General features: G+C 38.5%; 1 protein-coding gene across 7 annotated transcripts in view; it reads right to left on the bottom strand.

Annotated features, from left to right (window-relative positions):
* The window catches only part of DOCK9 (dedicator of cytokinesis 9), a 111215-nt gene that overhangs the window by 89650 nt on the left and 3151 nt on the right, over positions 1 to 18414 (bottom strand). For 5 of the 7 annotated variants that reach the window (XM_018071159.2, XM_018071157.2, XM_018071154.2 and 2 more), the window contains exon 1: positions 2960 to 3567. The exons of 1 other annotated variant lie outside the window; for it this stretch is intronic. In XM_018071159.2, coding sequence (XP_017926648.2) covers positions 2960 to 3121 — 162 coding nt within the window. In that variant the 5' untranslated portion in view covers positions 3122 to 3567. Of the gene's footprint in view, positions 1 to 2959; positions 3568 to 3757; positions 3846 to 18414 lie in introns of those variants that run through there. One more of the 7 variants, XM_018071162.2, reaches the window with a different exon arrangement.

An 18414-nucleotide genomic window follows, 5' to 3' on the forward strand; every position in this document is an offset into this window, starting at 1 on the left:
ATAATCTTTTATTAAAATAACAATGATCTTTATCCATGTGGACCTAAAGACCCTAAGACATCCTGTGTTTTAGCAATATAAATTGACAGGTTAGAAACATTCCTAAAGCTAAAATATAACCTTTTCATTGCAAGTTTGAATGACATGGGATGGACAGAAACAAACTGTATTTCTGAGAAGACATTCTCACACAGGTTTTATTGTATCTTTCCTTCAAGCAATCAAAAGAGCAGGCCTGCTTAAGATAGAACCATAATTAGATTTAACTAGACTTAAGATATAGCCTCCTGACCTCTGGGTTACAGGGTAAATAAGAAAAATGTACACTAAATCTACTGCTTCTGCCTCCTTATTTCTTCTCAGAACCGATGATTTTTTCCTTCAAGAGGAACTACTTCCCAAGAACTTCCTGTTCACAGTTTTTCAACACTGATTTTGCAAGAGAATCCATGTGTTGTTAAAGTAAAGGACTCCCAGTAATTTACTGGTGTTTTGACAACAGCTTTATATCAGAAGGTACTTGATCCAAAGTGGCTAAATAGGCCAGAGAGCAAGGCCAGGAAATTGCAGCTCAGATATGTGTTACAGCACAGATAAACAAAGAGGTGAAGCCATACACCCACACTTGCATCTGTTGCAACACACACTGAAATAAAAGACAGCACAGTCAAGTGACACTGCTGCTCTCTTTTGGTCTTGTCCATACAGCTTCTCTTCAGAGGAGAGGATTCCTGTAGCCTTCACCTCCCTGCACAGCTTCTCGGTGAGGAGAAACTTAATTTATCCTCCTGAAAGCCACCCCTTCAGAAGGGAAAGAGCTGGACAAATTAGTTTTTATAGCAAAGAGTACAGAAATTATGCAATTTGAGATTGAAGTGTTATATACTTAGATGAGTTTCATAAAATCACTAGTCACTGTTGCCAGGACTCCAGTATCTTTCCCCCTCTTCCCATTCTTCAGAGAATCCCACTTTCCACTCCTCAGGGTAAGCCAAGTAGCAACTGCTCCCCAGCCTCAGACAACATCTAAGAAAGTGATAGGCAGTGTCAGCTCTGATTGTCAAGAGTGTGACCTGTTAACAAAGTCCTGGTTTTTTCTTGTAAAATTTTGACTTTTGTTCTTAAGGACTACACTGCTCCAGTAAAATGAACAGGAAATCATTCTGACTCCTCTATTCTGCACAGTCTTCCATACTGAACTTCAAGTACTCATGCCAGGAAGAAACTTAACTTGATCCACTACTTCCAGTTAAACCAAGCTGACAAAGCCATACAGGTAAATTTAAAAAATAGTATCATTATTTAAAAGCATCTAGACATTCTGGAGTTGAAAAAAAAAACCCTAAGTGACAGATGTGGAACTTCAGTTGTAAATGGCAGACTAAGCATTATTTTGTACTTAATCTTGGCAATTTGCACCAATTCTGCAGGGATAAATTAAAAAAAAAAATATTGCTGGAACAGTACTGTGTGAAATCAAGAACACAAAAAAAACAATACAAAAAAAGTTCACTGCAACCTCCAAGTCAGAATAATTCATATTACATTAAAAACCACCAAACTATCTCTTCATTCACTCATCTAACTATATGTAGAATTCAAGGCTACTAAAGGTGTAAGGCCTTAAATTCAATGGATTACAAAAGTTATTTAAAGTATTCATTACCCAGAATTTAACAGTTTTCTAACAATCTTCTGTATGAGACTAACTTAAAAATGGCTAACAGTGTAAAAGGGCTTCTAAATACTCAGAGGAAGCCATTTTATTTTTAATATTCAACCACATTAAGCAAATGCAATATTACCATGAAGAGGTAATTTTATTACTCTAAATTATTTTAAGCATTTGAAGACAGTTCAGATTATTCTTTCCTGGAAGCCTGTGTGTGTATCCATGTATATAAATATACATACATGTGTGTGTGCATGTATCTACACACAAATGTCCACATAGATAGATACATACATCCAACCACATACCTTTTTTTACTTATATTTCAGTTCACCAAGAAAAGGACCTAAACAGCATAAAGGCAACAAAGCTTTGTGAAATTTCTAAAGACTTTCCATAGCTGCAATTACACAGCATGGGTATGCTGGCAAGATAGCACGAGCTTGTCAAAATCTGTCCAGCAATTTTAGTGTACCACACCCCTCTTATCCCAACTACCTAGACAGTGACCAAGCAATTAACAAGTAAACTCAAATTATTTAATATTTAAATCCCCAACTAGCCCAATTGTGAAGCAAGCAGTGCACATTAGCTGTTGCAATTCCACCCCCTCAAGCCCAAATTTAATACACTGACGCACAAACGTGTTATTAACCTGGGGGGTACAAAGACGACAGTCTCACTTTAAAGCCTGTTTTCTTTGCATCAGGCAACACCTAAAAAGCCCTTGAGAGCAAAGTAGGTTCAGAAAACTGTTATTGCTCCCTTTAACCAATTTTTTTTCTTCTAGAATGCTCCTGTATCCCCTTCAGTAAGTTAAACAGATATAGAAGAGTTAAACAGTTTCAGAGAAAAAAAAATATACTCAAATCCATACGAAAAAAATAAACCTTAAATCCTGGGTTACTGTTTCAACAATGCCTTCCTTAGTTTTTCCAAACAACATAATTATCAGTTGTTCTTCAGTCAAAATGCCAAATACATTCCAAGGGTATGTTTAGAAAGATCTAACAGCAGACAATCTTCTATAACAATTACAGAGTGGAAATTCTTCAGAACTATCAATACAATTCTAAATGATATAATGAATATGAATCCTAAGCTTTGACATTACAGCTTCATGCATATATATATAACATGCCACATACATGCACTAATACCCTACAATATCAGGACAAGATACATCCATGTCTGTGCATAGCAGACGTTAAATAAACATGCTATCCCGTTTTTTGTTTAGCTTTCAATCAGCAGACAAAATTATTAATGAAACGAGTTTGTATTTACCAGGGATGAGTGAATCAGTATTCCTGAATCTTCATCTGGCAAGCTGAATGCTGTGTATTCAAGGGCATTGTTTTCCCCTTGCTGTTTGCAAATATAACCACAGTTTCTCTCAAAAACTGTACGAATGCCTTTAAACAGAACCACACTTGTAGTGCAACCCATTCCAAAGCTGTTGAATTTTGCATTTCTAGCAGCCCTGATTACATTTGCAGAATGTCTTCTTCCTTCGCTCGACTCGAGTAATTTTCCTGTGCTTTGCAGAAATATTTCTTTGTACAATCCTCATCATGTCCGACATTTAGTATGTTCCTTGACTAGAAACCATCAGCTACTGAAATGTAATCCTATTTGCTTAAGCCCAATACTGCCAAAAATCCAGCCGCAGAAGACAAAAATCAGAGGGCTGATGAAAAGCAAAGGATACCTCAGCTGTAGAAGACAGGAGGCTTTCAGCATGTGCTGTACGCCACCACAGAGGTGAAAAGATATTCCAAAGGGTCACACAAAGAGCTTCTATACTCAGAGATCCTTAAAACATAATCAAAGATGAAAGGAAACTGCAAAGATACTGCTGCAGTTTCTGCTGCCAGCCACAAAGAATCCTCATCTGCTGCAAGAAAGCAGTCTCCCAGAATGCTTAGCACAGATTTCGTACTGGCAAACACTTCTTTACTTGACCTATATGTGCTTTTTCATGTTTGAAACAAAAAGCTTCAAAATAAAAAACTCAAAATATGAAGTGGAAATTCTTAAATCATTGCTGCTATGGAAAGAAAACAGCATGTTATATACACTTACTTCAATCAAATCTATATGTCAGAGCATGCTATTATCCATTTAGGCAAACCACAAGGGAGCTGAAGGCTGTCTTTACTTTTTCCTTTCTTCCGCACATACAAAGTGATCAGTTGATTCCCACCTGCCAGAAACCGACTTTATTACTCCTTGATTGCATATAATCAATAGTCATAAAAAAACCAGAAAAAAAGAACACAGCTGACTATCTAATTCAGACCAACATCCACCTCTAAGACAAAAATATAGAATGAAATTTAAAATACATACATTTCTTGGTTTTATAGTGACTCCCATACAGGACTCTACTCCACATACTGCACTTGTACAAGTACATAAATATTTTTAACTGACAGAGAGAAGAAATGTTAAATTTTTAAAACTATTTTTAAAGGCAAGGAATTTGCAAAAAATAACTGTCCCAATTCACACCATAATGGTACCAATTACCACATCAGAGATTGCTGGTGAGTTTTATATTTTTGCTCAACTGAAAGCACTGAGATGTATTTGCTTATTTACCTACTAAATTGTAAAACTGGATGAAAGAGCGATCTTACAAACTCAGAATTATTTCAATGGGGTTAAAACAAGGTACATTAAAAGCACTTAAGTGAAGCACTTAAGTGAAAGAGGGAATAAACAGATTCACAATGTCAGCTACAGATTTGCCCCAGTGCAAATTAAATTATCTCAAGGAAATATTTGCATGCTACAATGATATATTCAGAATAAATATTTCAGACTTACTAGCATTTTTCCCTAACTTCTGCCTACTTAATACATCCCAATATGTTTCTCATGACATTTCTAACCTAAATGCAATATAATCAATGCGTCCACATGTTATTAAAAAAGAAAAAAAAGCCAAACCAACAACATTTGACAGTTATTCAAGTAGTTCTTGTCAGTCCCATATTCACAAAGGCAGAAGTTAGACCATTTCTCATATTGTAAGAAATTCCAAATGTTTTAAGGCAATTCTGTTAATAATGAACAGCTTTTTGAGAAGGGAGAACAAAGAAAGTCATGGTGAAGAATTTGGCACAAATTCTACTATGAAGGACAGAGATACTTCATACCTCACCATGAACCCTTGCACAGCAATGTCTCTGTACCTTCTTCTGTCTTTCCACCTATCCCACTCTCTTTGAAAACAAGAAGTAGGTCAGTGAGGGAAATGCTCTGCTCTATTCACAAAAGCTGGATAAAGATATCCTTGCAAACGTGAGGGAAAACAGTCATGGGAATTACCATGGAAGGCATTCCCCAAAAATACATTCAAGTTAACTGTTTCTAGTGCAGAAGTCCACTTCATTCCCATCTGAAACGTAGGATTATAGAGATCTGACAAAGTTCAGCTTACGAACATGATATCAAAAGTTGAGATCATTAAAAGGAAGCACTATTTAGAGAGTTTTCCATTCAATTTCAAAGACTTCATAATAGCAGATGTTTCTAGCAAAACAAGAAAGTAGCTTATGCCTTAAGAGAATATGCGAAAAATAGGTCAGGTAACAAATTATGCACGAAACAGTTCTTCCAAATGTCTAGAAAATTACTTCACTTGTAAAGTACTAGGTAGGTTTAGGGGAAACAGGAAGACAAAAAGATTTAATTTGGAAGGACAAACATGCGAAAGAATAATAGACTAAGTCAGATTGGAAGTTACCCTGGGAGGTGTTCTAGTTCAAAACCAGTTAAGAGAAAATTTAATTCCGACTATATCTTGAATAAATCCAGCATCATGTTTTTACAGCGTTTTAGAAAACGCCACTGAAACGGACTTGGACCAACATAATGGTAACAACAATGACATAAAAAGCATTCCAAATAGAGCTTGAAAGGGAAATAATTATGGGGACATGAGGGGTGGGAAGAAACCACGTGGAGAAGGAGAAATTTCAATAGTATGCAATGTAAAGAAGTCTGCCAACAAGCAGACTTTTTATTAAGACATTAATTCGGTGCAAAGTGGGAGTTGCCAGTTTCATTAAGGAGATTCCTGGAATCATAGTGAGCAACACCACTGCACAAGCACTGACCATCCAGGCAGAAATGTGACACAATGCAATATTATCCATTTCAGTATCATATCTCAAAGTGAAATGGTGTCATGGTTTAGGAATGGTATTCCCCAATTTAGTGTTCCCACTGAAACACTCCAAACCACGTGCTGTTAATGCACTCCCCCCTCTCCCCCTGCGGTGGGATGGAGGGAAGAATTGGAGGCACCAAAGGTAAAGATCACGAGTTAAGATAATAACAATTTACTGGAAACAGCAATAAGGTAAGAAAACAAACAGTAACAGCAGAGATACAAACAGAGGGTACAAGAAGGAGGCAAACGATTCACACCCAACTGCTCACCATGCAGAGCCCAGTGATACACGAACCGCTGCCATACTACACCGAACACAAGAGACCCCTTCCCCCGTATGACCAGAGGTGGTATAGAATAAATTCTGGGTCCTAGTTTTGACCCCTCCTGGCTATTGCAAAAATTTAACTCTGCCCTGGCTGGAATCAGGGCATACAGGAGGTTGGAAAAATTCTTACAAAGGTCTGACAGCACTTTACCAACTGAAGAGAGCTAAAACACAGCCCAAGGTAGGTAAAAGTCTTAATCCAATAGTAAAAAAAAACAAAAAACCAAAAAAACAGAACAAATCAACATATGAACAAGCCCAGACTGTACATACAAGCCAAATTGCCTTTGGCTAAGCCTGGGTTATGAAAAGGTCTTTTTCCATAAGGCAAAGTGGAGAGGAAGAAAGTAAGGCTATAAAGAGTAGACAACGTTAATGCCTGTCTTCTCCTGGTTTATGAAAAAGGGTCTGCACCAGAAGGTTTAGAAAGAGCTATTTGAGTTAGGGATGTAATATTTGCAATATATACTAAGCCAATCAGTCTGTTTATATGGGCAGCAACAAGCTCCTCCTTGCTATATACTATATTGAATCTCTACTGACTGCACTATGAGATTCCCAAAGATAAAAAAATTAATTAGTCGTGTTAGTCCCAAGTTGTTCAAAATCATATATTTTTGAGACATACTCTTTTGGACAAGTAATAAAGAAGAAGTTCGAGTTCCCTTCCAAAAAAACCACAATTGCTTTAAGGGTCTAACCACTCCTCTGATTACAGTAGATGACTAATAATCACTTTGCACTTGGGAACTGACGGATTTCAAATCAACATGTCAAGCAACCCTTTGACAACCAAACGAATTCCAAGAAGCATAATCACAGAGGTACAAAGCAAATGTGTGATTGCAATCAGACAGTTCAAAACAATGTTTACAAGTTTCCATTTGACACTGTTTAACATTTATGAAGGTTAGGGAATCAACCTGGGTCGAGTTAAAATCTTCAGCTCATCCTATAGAATTCTCACTATCAAAATGAGAACTCAGAGGCACCTAGACAAAAACTGAAATTTGAGAGAATAGAGATCAAATTTGAGAGACCTTCTAACTGAACGTGTTACTACAAGACAACATGGACATTCTGTCTTCAGAAAAGCCACCACTAAAGGAAAACACTTCATTAAGATAAAGGCCCATATCTGCAAGAGAACATACTTCAGGCAGGATTCAAGCCCCTAGGTCCTACCATAAGAGCCATAAAAATATCCTTAGTCTCTTGAAACGTTAGAAGTAGGTACTTACATTTTTACCTACAAAGTTCTCGATAACATTTAAAGTGCCCAAACTGATGCCATCTTGACAGGAGTGAACAACTGGTTCCTCAGAGATCTTAACACATCCTGACTAAATTCAGATTTTCACTAAACATGATGAATATTTGTCAGTGGAGCACTACCTTCCATCTGGCAGCTGCCTGTATATCAGCTCAGAACAGTAGAGATGTGGGCCTAAAGCCTCCTCAGTCCAAAGATGAAAACCAACACCACTCTTTGGAGTGCCTTAACAATCCAATGATAGTATATCAAAGGCAACATACTCACTTCTGCCTGATAAAGCTATGCTGCAGGAAATAACTGAAGATCTAATAGCCCTGCAAGAGTAAAAAGAAGTGTATGTGCAACAGTTCATACTTAATAGGAATGGTCACAGAAGACAAGAAAATTCGGGTGCTGGTTCCTGTTGCTGGTTCAGTCCTGCACTGATTGCTTCATGCAGATTTTATAGAAGAGTTTTTTCAGGTTATTCTCTTCAAGAACTCATGTTCTTTCATGTGTCTTTCTGTCCTGAAAGCTGCTTTGTGGGTACAACAGTGAATTTTACTCTGCCTAAAGAGTAAAATTCTTAGGCACTTGATTTGTCAAAACTAGCCAGAGCATGTGTTTGAATATGAATTATTCTTCGTAAACCTCATATCCACTTTCCAAAATGGCAAGGAGGAGGATACAGAAAACCACAAGTTGGTCAGATTCACCCCAGTCTCCAGGAAAATTATGATATAAGCCCTCCTGGAAGCCATTTCCTGACATATAAAGAATAAGAGTATATATAAGTTCCAAGTAGACTATATGGATTTACCAAGGACAAATTTTGCCTGATCAGCCTGTTTGTCTTCTGTGATGCGATGGTTGGCTCTGTGGACTAGGAGACTAGAAGAAAGCAGTGGATGCTGAATAATGTTAGTAAAAAAATGCTTCTGACAGAGTCTACCATAGCATCTTTGTACCCAAATTAGCTAGATGTGGTCTGAATGAGTAGATAAGGATGACACCTCGTTGAATAGCAAGTTGAACATGCTGAGCAGGCTTCTCAGTACAAGAAAGATATTGGCCTATTAGACTGAGTGTAGTGGAGGGCCATCATGATGGTTCACATATGAGAAAAATATAAGAGATCTTGCATAGCTCAGCCTTAGGTGAAGGCTAAAAGGACATCCTACTGCTGTTTGCAATACCTAATGGGAAGGCAAAGAGAGGAGCCAAACTGTTCTTGAAGATACAGTCACAGAACAAGATACAACAGACACAGAATGTTGCATTTGCATAAAAGGATTTTTCTACATTTTTTTTTAAGCATGACAGTTGACAACTGGGGTTAAAGTATTTCCATTTTGTGGATATTAAAACTAGATTGTCACAGTCTCTGAGCAACCTGCTCTAACCAGATCTGTTTTGAGCAGGGGATTGCACATGGTGACTTCCAGAGATTTGCCTTTCAGCCTGTACATTTCCATGAATCTGTGGCAGTACACTGGGTAATCACACACTAACCACTGAGAGAGAGAAAGAGAAAAGTTCCAAGAGAACTCCATCCTTCAAAAGAAAGCCAGTTTGATTACTCCAGGAGGTAGTCTTGAGAACAGCATGGTTAAATTTCCACGTAATTTTGACTGATGATCTGTACACTTAGCAAGGCCCTAAGAAGAGATTTGCAACCAAGAGAAACAAAAAACTACCGTGACGTTAGAAATACTGAGTATACCACCAGGCTTAAGACCAGCGGCAGCATATCATTCATATAGGATACCTCTAATGACAAGGATCATATCAAAAGCAAAAAATAATGCTTATGAAAATTAGAGCAAGGTGTAGTTCCATCCTATCTAGACAAGCAAGCTGTAGAAGCTGGCTAATACCACAAGTTTCTTTCAATTGACAAACGAGGGATTGTTTGTGTCTATTATGCTTTCTATACGTTTAGAGAGGTGAGGAGGAGGCATAAACGATGCAACCTAAAACATTCTATTTGCTGATGGAGAGATGCACACAAATTTAAAACCCTGCTAATTGCAAAATGCTAAATATCTTAGCTAATAGTTTTAGCTCACATAATTGAGAGCTGCAGAAAGGTCAGTCTTCTCACAAGTCCATTCCTACATGACTAACAATACTTTCATCCACAGATGAGCACTGGGATCTGTCAGTAAAGCATGCATCTAAGTTCAAACTTAAGTATACTTTGAGGATAGTCATACCAAGAAGAACCCAAAGAACTTGAGGAATTTGTCCAAGTCAATCTAAACTGAACAAATGAACATTTATTGCTATGACACAAAACACCTACTCCTTTTAACTGTTTTACACTGCAACCATAATGTAGGATTTCTGATATTCAAATATGCTCCCTGAACTCCATCTAGTGGTCACATAACTTTCAGCTTTCTGAAGTTGAAGTGCTAAGATAACCACAACACAGAATTATTATTATTATTATTAATATTAGAGAGCTACCAAAAATGTCACTAATTATAGGACATTATTTTCAGGAACACTGGTGAAACCACGATAGAATAAATAATGGTTGACAACAGAGTAGATTAGGAAAAAAAAAAGTTAAAATCCAGTTTTAGAGCAAATTTACTGTGTTCAGATAAGAGCAGCAGAAACTTCAGGGCTCAGATATCCTTTTATACTCTTAATTCCTCAAGGAGGTTATTCAGACTCAGGTTGTTCTCCTTCCCTTTGTTCCAACCTCAGTGAGGAACAAGTTCCAATTTCCCCTCCAGCAGACCATTTGCTGCCCAAATACAATGCTGCAAGTATTGTCCCTTGAACTTTACCAGCAAGACTGTATACAGGATTATTTGGGGCTTATCTCCTATTAGAAGCCTCATATTTCATGTGAGGAAAAACTTACTCAATCATGTTATATGCTCTGTCTGGGAAGAAATTAATATACATCATTATTGAGCCACATACAATGACAGGGAAATAACTCTGAGGTGATACCAAACCTGGCAAGCAAAAATCCCAAGACAATTTCTGAAGGAAACTAGAATAGCATCCTTCAAATAATTACGATGTGTGTCATCTATTCATTAACCTGAATGCTCTTTTTAAACTCACTGACGTTTGAGGTCCAACACAGATTTAAAATCCCTCTTGGACTAGCAAACAGTAAGATTATAGCCTCCTTGAATATTCCTTAAAGACAAACATACAGCTATGATTTTCAGGTAAACCACCTACTAAATCAGATAACATGACATTGCACAAGTATTGCAGTCTTCCATCATCCCCATATCACCATTGGCGAATCAGAGCTCAAATCAGTCCAGCAGTTTAATTACCTAGGTAGCCTCATCTCCTCAGATGGTAAGACTGATGGGGAGATAGACAACAGGTTAGCAAAGGCATATAGTGCTTTCAGAAAACTCCATGAAAGAGTCTGTCGAAATAAACACCTGTAGAAAAGCACAAAGATCAGTGTTTACAGAGCCATGGTGCTGTCTACTCTTTTATATGGATCTGAATCATGGGTCATCTACCGCCACCACCTGTGACTCTTAGAACGCTTCCATCAACGCTGCCTCCGTACAATCTTTAACATCCACTGGTCAGATTATGTGACTAACACGTCTGTTCTAGAACAAGCAGCAGTCACAAGTATTGAGGCCATGCTGCTGAGAACACAGCTGCGTTGGGCAGGGCACGTCTCAAGGATGAAGGACCACCGCCTTCCTAAGATAGTGCTTTATGGTGAACTTGCCATCAGCTGTCGCATGAAAGGAGCCCCGAAAAGAAGACACAAGGACTCCCTGAAACAACATCTCAGCCTTGGTCATATTGATCTTCATCACTGGTCTACTCTGGCCTCCAATTGGGAGGCCTGGAGACACACTACCTTTAATGTTGCTGCTTCCTTTGAGAACACACGCAGGATCACTCTTGAGGAGAAAAAACGCAGAAAGATTCGTGTCTTGCCGATACCACCTAAGGAGTCTTTCTGCTGTGCTTTTTGCAACCAGACTTGTCTATCTCGCATTGGCCATTTTAGCCACCAGTGCACTTGTAGCAAATGTGGGTAAAGCCCTTCCCAAATCTTCATTTGAGAAGCCTAGCCATGAGTGCCAGTGCAGGTGTGTGCAAATATGTCTGACAGAAAGACATCTGAAACACTGCTTGACAACATCACTGTAGTGGGGCAAATGAGGAATGGGTTAGATGAGGTGATTTTCAATCTTATTTTCACAAAGCTTCAGTTCTGTATTATTCTATTGCCTGACTGTAATGTCTTACCACCATGCCCACAAACAAGCCTGGAAAGGCATCAAGTGAAGTGCAAACAGATCCTTTGTCAGTATCAGCACCCTGGTGAAGAACAGTACTACTTCTGAAACCAAGGGATATAAACACCATTATGCAACATTAAAGAACAAAGAGTATGAAATAGCACTGGCAATGTGGGCAAACTGGAAAATGGACGACAACCTTTCAATCACCTTAAAACTAAAGCCTCTTTCCTCTATGTTGATATCCACCATGTTAGCCAGCATTTCCATGTGACTTTCGATTTCTTCACAAACCTGTTCAAATGAGACCAAGAGCTATCTTACTAGCCCTTGCCACTCTCATGGAAAACACCCAGCTCCTTCTGTGGAGCTCCTGTTTTTTTTGTTCATGTATGTTTCAGTACTCCTTTCAGTCTATGAAGGGCAGATGCGCCTTGGGTAACCAATAAGGTAGCAAGATCATATACTTTCATGTCAAAACACAAGCATCCAAAGGCAATGGAGGCTTTGGATTTGCAAGTTGAAAGTAAATTTTATGTCTATAAACTCAGACACATTAAATTCCAGGGTCCTGAATCAACTACATTAAAATTTGTGTGTTATAACAAGTGAAACATATTGCATCCCTGCCCTGATGTAACCAGATCTTTAAATGCCTTCTCTGCTTAAAATTATGCAAGCATTATCTATTCTGATTAAAATGTGTCACTCTTTGTTGGTGGAATAATTTTATAGTAGTAAAAATATAAGCCCCCATCTTATCTCTGAATTTACCAAGTAACTCCTTCCCACCTTCAGAGTACCTGGAAGTACCAAAAACAGTTTAGTATATGCCTCAAATTTCCAAACCTAGATCACTATCTGGCAACATGCCATTTCTTTTGAAGTCAATAGCCACACCTGAGTATCAAAAGGCACCCAGAAGTACACAAAGCAGCAGCCAAGGATTATTTATTTACACTAATGGATCTATATTACAGGCTTCTCTGTACTCTACCAGCTAGGATCAGTATTACTCCTTCTCAGGTTTGTTGTGACTAAATTGATACATTTACCTTTCTTCTTTTTTTTTTGGGGGGGGTGGTTTGAGCTTGTTTCTCTTATTTTCTTTAGGTTTGGGGAAGAGCTGTGTTTTAAAGCACATGTAGGTACCTTAATTTATTTTATGTGAGGTCACTTCATATTCCCACAGCATGAACAACTATGTTTCTCAGTAGAAGAAATTTCAGAAGGGACTATTTGATTTCAACTTGTAGGGACTGTAACAGTGTTCATTTTTCCCAAAAAATTTCAAACAAGTTTAGAAGAGTGAGATATCATTTTTAAAGGTGACCAGTTTTGTTGATTTGGTGTCCTACATTTCTTAATTTCTAGTATTCTTTCCTAGAATTGTTACTAGAACTTTCCAAGAACAAATACAGTTAGGAGAAAAAAACAGTCTAAACCATGTTTCCTTTATTTGCTGAGAATTATAAAGTTGCCATTTCTTCCAGAACTATTAATATTGAGAATGTTGTATGCAACAAGGTCTACTTTGCATTTACCTTTCCACAGAAATCCTGTGAATCTGATTTTTCCAGCAACATTCAGCCTCAACTAAATTATTTCTTCCTCCTCACAGTCTCCAGATTGAAAAATGATCCAGAACTTTCATGTTCTTTTTTTGACACAGTTACAGCAGTTAAATAACAAATTTCCTTCTAAAACTACCTGGCATCCTTTCTTTCAGCTAGTGAGCTTGGGGAAAAAAAAAAAAATCAAGCTGGTTCTCAAATAGGATTGGGCCTTTTTGTTCAGAGAGGGCCCCAACCCAAAACGTGGCCTGGACCCAGAAGCTTAAAGCTAGAATTCCAGAAAAAGCCTCCATTAACACTGACATCAATAAGTACTCCAGTCTGAATCAGTCTGCTATCGGCGTGAGCCATGGATGTCCTGAAGAGAGCACAGCAATGGGCCACAAAGATGATGAAGGAACTGGAGCATCTCTCTCATGAGGAAAAACAGAGAGCTGGGAGTGTTCAGGCTAGAGAAGGCTCAGGGGGATCCCATCAATCTGCATCAATACCTGAAGGGAGGGTGCAAAGAGGCCAGAGCCAGGCTCTGCTCAGTGGTGCCCAGTGACAGGACGAGAAGCAATGGGCACAAACTGAAACACAGGAGGTTCCCTCTGAACATCAGGAAACACTTTTTCACTGTGAGGATGACTGAGCACTGGCACAGGCTGCCCAGGGAGGTTGTGGAGTCTCTATCTTTGGAGATATTCAAAAGCTGCCTGGGTGCAGCCTTGGCAACTGGCTCTAGGTGACACTGCTTTAGGCAGAGGGTTTGACCAAACAGCCGCCAGAGGTGTCTTCCAGTCTCAGCCAACCTGTCACTGTGTGAGAGAACCACAGCACTCCTTGGCATCACATCATTTGGAGAGGTCTTTCCAGCTGCGCTTTTTTTTTTTTTTTAATTATTATTCTGGATATTCACCACTGCCTTAAACAGAGCCCTACTCACAGAGCGGAAGGATGTTTTACCAGCCTGAGGTGCCAGATCCAGACTTTTCAATAAAGGTTTTTGATTTCTTCTTTCTTATTTTTCCCCTTACTTGAACAGTCAGGAATCTCTGGAGGCAGCAGGAGCCTGCAGAAGACAGTATCTGGATTCCCCATTCCTCCTCTCTTATCTGATTTATTAAGCACAGATGAGGAGATGACAAACTGTTCTAACAGACATAATAATCCATCCTTACGCTAACAAAGAATCCCATCCCACACACCTTGCAGTCAGATTAAGATATTTTTATTTTCTTAATGTTTCTGCAGCAAAGCTGATACTTCTGTCAACCAGTCACAATGAGAGTATAAGTAGAAGACAACCTGAGCAACAGATTTCTCTGACCAAATTTTTGTGGTCCACAACAGTTTTCTTCATAAAACCCCGTCCAGAGCTCCTGCTCAGTTTTCTGAAGACCTTTAGACATCTAGCAAACTTTTTTCCACAGCAAAGTCCATTGTACCAATGAAATTTTGACCCTTGTTTAACACAAGACATCTAGTCTATAATGTTAAACAGGTTAACATGCCTGTTAATTTATTGGGGGTTTAATGCTAGAAGAAATCTCTATTTTGAGATAATAGATGCTCATTTTCATTCTCACAAAAAGAACTTTGAAGATTCTTAAAGTAAAATAAAATTAAAAAATAAAATTCAATAGCTTTCTTAGGATGCAATACCTACCACTATCTCATAGATTATTAAATTTTAGACACTAGATACATCAGTACCTCTGGACTAAGACAGAATGTAAGCCTCCTTTCACAAAACTACGTATCTTCTAAATTAAGGTCTAAAATAAGTTACATGACCAGAATTATTGGAGTATCTTCTCATCTTTAGATAGAAATTATTTCAAAAATACTTCAATGAGAAAAGCATTGTGTAATACATGGACTACTTGTGCAATTTTATGTCTTTTCTGCCTTGCATAATTAATGCTTTTATGGACACAGACAACCTAGGGGGGGGAAAGGGAAAACAAATTTGTCTTTACTTTGTCTTACAAATGAAGGAGTTTTGCCTTCAGTATCCAAATGAAGTACTTGCAATCATTCAACCTCAAAATCAAAAACACCCACTAGCTAAGGAAAGAAATTTTACACACATTTTAATATATATTATTTTTTTAATCACTGCATTAATAAGTTCTTTGACCACTATGCAAAAATAAAATTAGCAACTTTATCCAAAAGATCTTATTCGCTGAGAATTTTTATTTCCCTTAGGAAAGGTAAGCAGTAGATGCCATAAACTAAAATAACTTCTTCAGAGTTGAGTACTGAGTTTTTTCCCCAAGTAAAGTTCAACAGTTCAGGGTAAGCATTACCATTTGTATCGTGTTCCAAGATCGAATGTGTTAGGATGATGTTCATTGCCAGCAAAAATTTTTCCCTTAAAATCTTGAGTGTCAGTTCTCATCTCCCTGCTTTCACTCATCCATTCATAACAATTCGCTTCTCCCAGATTCCTTACGTATACAATTTCATGTTCCATTTACAAAAAGCTCAAGCTTCATCCATATTTCCAGCTTTTTTACAGCTCTAGAAGATCCTAGCCTTCCCTCATCCCTTCACCATTACATAGGACTTTTGAATTCCTACTTTCCTAAAGGAAGTCGTCAACTATCCTTTCTACACACACACTACAACTGAAATCTGGCAGTTAATGAGGTTCCAAATACTCTGTTCATCATATACTGAAAAGCCACTTTGCAAAGGACATAAGTCCTCTGTGCACAGGGCATATTAAACAATATATGAATCAGAAAGGAAAATACCAAATCAGAATAACTAATACATAATTCTCCCAGTAACTGTGTTTTTGAAAACACACCATCTTAAAAATACTCTAATAATACAGCACAGAGTGCACCTCACCATCTTTTTTTATGGAGTTGAGGTTCACAGGAAGCAGAGATCAGGATTGGAAAGACAAAGTTGACATAATTTTTTTTAATAGAGAAAGAACATCAGTGAGTTTGAGATCACAGAATCACAGATTATGTTGAGTTGTAAGGGATCCACAAGGATCATCAAGTCCAGCTCCTGGTCTTCATTCTGCTCAGCCACTCCTCAAGGCCCTTGACCATCTTCATTGCCCTCCTTTGGACGCTCTCTAACAGCTTAATATCTTTTTTGTATTTTGGTGATGAAAACCGCACACAGTATTCAAGGTGAGGCCGCACCAGTGCAGAGCAGAGCGGGACAATCCCCTCCCTCAACTGGCTGGTGATGCTTTGCCTGATGCCCCCCAGGACATGATTGGCCCTCCTGGCTGCCAGGGCACTGCTAACTCATATTCAACTTGCCATCAGTCAGGACCTCAGGTTCATTCCCAAGGCACTGCTTTCTAGCACCTCATTTCCCAGCCTGTATGAACACGTAGAGTTGCCCCATCCCAGGTGCAGAATCCAGCACTTCCCCTTGTTGAACTTCATATGGTTGGTGATTGCCCAGTCCCCTAATTTGTTGAGGTCTCTCTGCAGGGCGTCCCTGCCTTCAAGGGAGTCAACAGCTCCTCCCAGGTTTGTGTCATCCGCAAATTTGCTTAGTATCCCTTCCAGTCCTGCATCCAAGTCATTTATGAGATGTTGAAGAGCACAGGGGCCAAGATGGAGCCCTGTGGAACCCCACTAGTGACAGGTCACCAGTCTGATGTTCCCCCATTCACTATTACCCTCTGTGCTTGACCCGTGAGCCAACTGCTCATCCACAACATGATGTGTTTATCCAGCTGTGTGCTGGACATTGTGTCCAGAAGGATCCCGTGAGAAACATTATCGAAAGCTTTACTGAAATACAAAAAGATTACCTCAAGTGGCTTCCCTTGATCAACTAGCTGGGTTACCTTGGATAAGCAGGACTTCCCCCTCTTGAAGCTGTCCTGGTTGTGACCAATGACTGCCTTGTCTTACAGGTGTTTTTCAATACTACACAGAATAATCTTTTCCAGAACTTTAACAGGCACTGAGGTGAGACTGACAGGCCTGTAGTTTCCAGGGTCCTCAACTCATTAGGAAATCCAAGCATTGTCTTTGAGATACACTGATTTTCCCCCCCATCTGAAAAGCTGAACTTCTGCATTTCTGCAAGAGTTTTAGAACTCAAGAGCTCTACCAGGTATCTGAAGTTAACTTATAAAGCCCAAGGCTGTCTTAAGATACCAGTTCTAGCCTTCAAGTTATCAAATCTATTTTACACATGCAAATCAAAAAAAGAAGAGCTGCACAGAGCAATTTGGGAATAACTCAAATTTCATCCTGTTTTCCCATACCTCGAGTTTCTTCTACAGAATGTTAATTTTGACATGGGGGAAACAACTTTTGCTGCATTATTTGGCATATTTAAACATTTTCATTATCTGCATATTTAATAAGGGCATTTGACTGACAGCAAGGCAAAAACAGATTAAATTTCATATGCTAAACATTATCTTAATTGCTTATTATCCTTTAATATCAGCTTAACTTAATACAGGGTAATTTTGTCACTGAGATAAATTATCATTAACATACCATTGAACAAGACACCACATACATCTCCTGAAGTCCTACTGATCTGTATGCAACATGACTGGAGGAACTCTCATCACCACTTAAAGAGATCATTTCCAATTATACGTAATACTGAAGAGGAATTGAAAACTGCTCTTGGTAAGATTGCTGGTTTAAGAGACAGACTTGTCATCCCCATAGTCTTCTCCCTCAGATATAAATGTATTTGGGTGGCCAGAGGCATCAAATTAAGTCACGTGTCAAGTTTGAAGTCAAAACAACATCAACAATGCACAAGAGGATATTCAGCAAGGATGTCAAGCAGAAAATAGAAAAAACTGAACCAAATAATCAAGAAAAATATTATGTGCCTCACACCCCAATGGAAAGCTGATTGTCAAATAAGTTTTCAGTTTAGCCAACCAAACTGTACTTGTCTGTTCAGCAGACAGAAAGAACGTATGAGATGTCAAAGGCTGACAAGAAAGCTGGCTTCATTCTGTGATGAAAACTAGTTTGGCAAACCACAGCTGTTTCATGTTTTTTTTCTATACAGTCAAGTTATTTAGTGTGTCAGCTGTCTTTAGTCCCAATGAAGAGCAATCTGAAAACTTAAGATATACCATGCTATCCTACTGACATGCTGTTTTCAGTCCTCTTTCATCAATATCAACTTAAGAACATTT

The sequence above is a fragment of the Manacus vitellinus genome, unplaced genomic scaffold (genome assembly GCF_001715985.3).
Source record: "Manacus vitellinus isolate BGI_N305 unplaced genomic scaffold, ASM171598v3 scaffold_2_pilon, whole genome shotgun sequence".
In the NCBI taxonomy this organism is placed as follows: domain Eukaryota; kingdom Metazoa; phylum Chordata; class Aves; order Passeriformes; family Pipridae; genus Manacus; species Manacus vitellinus.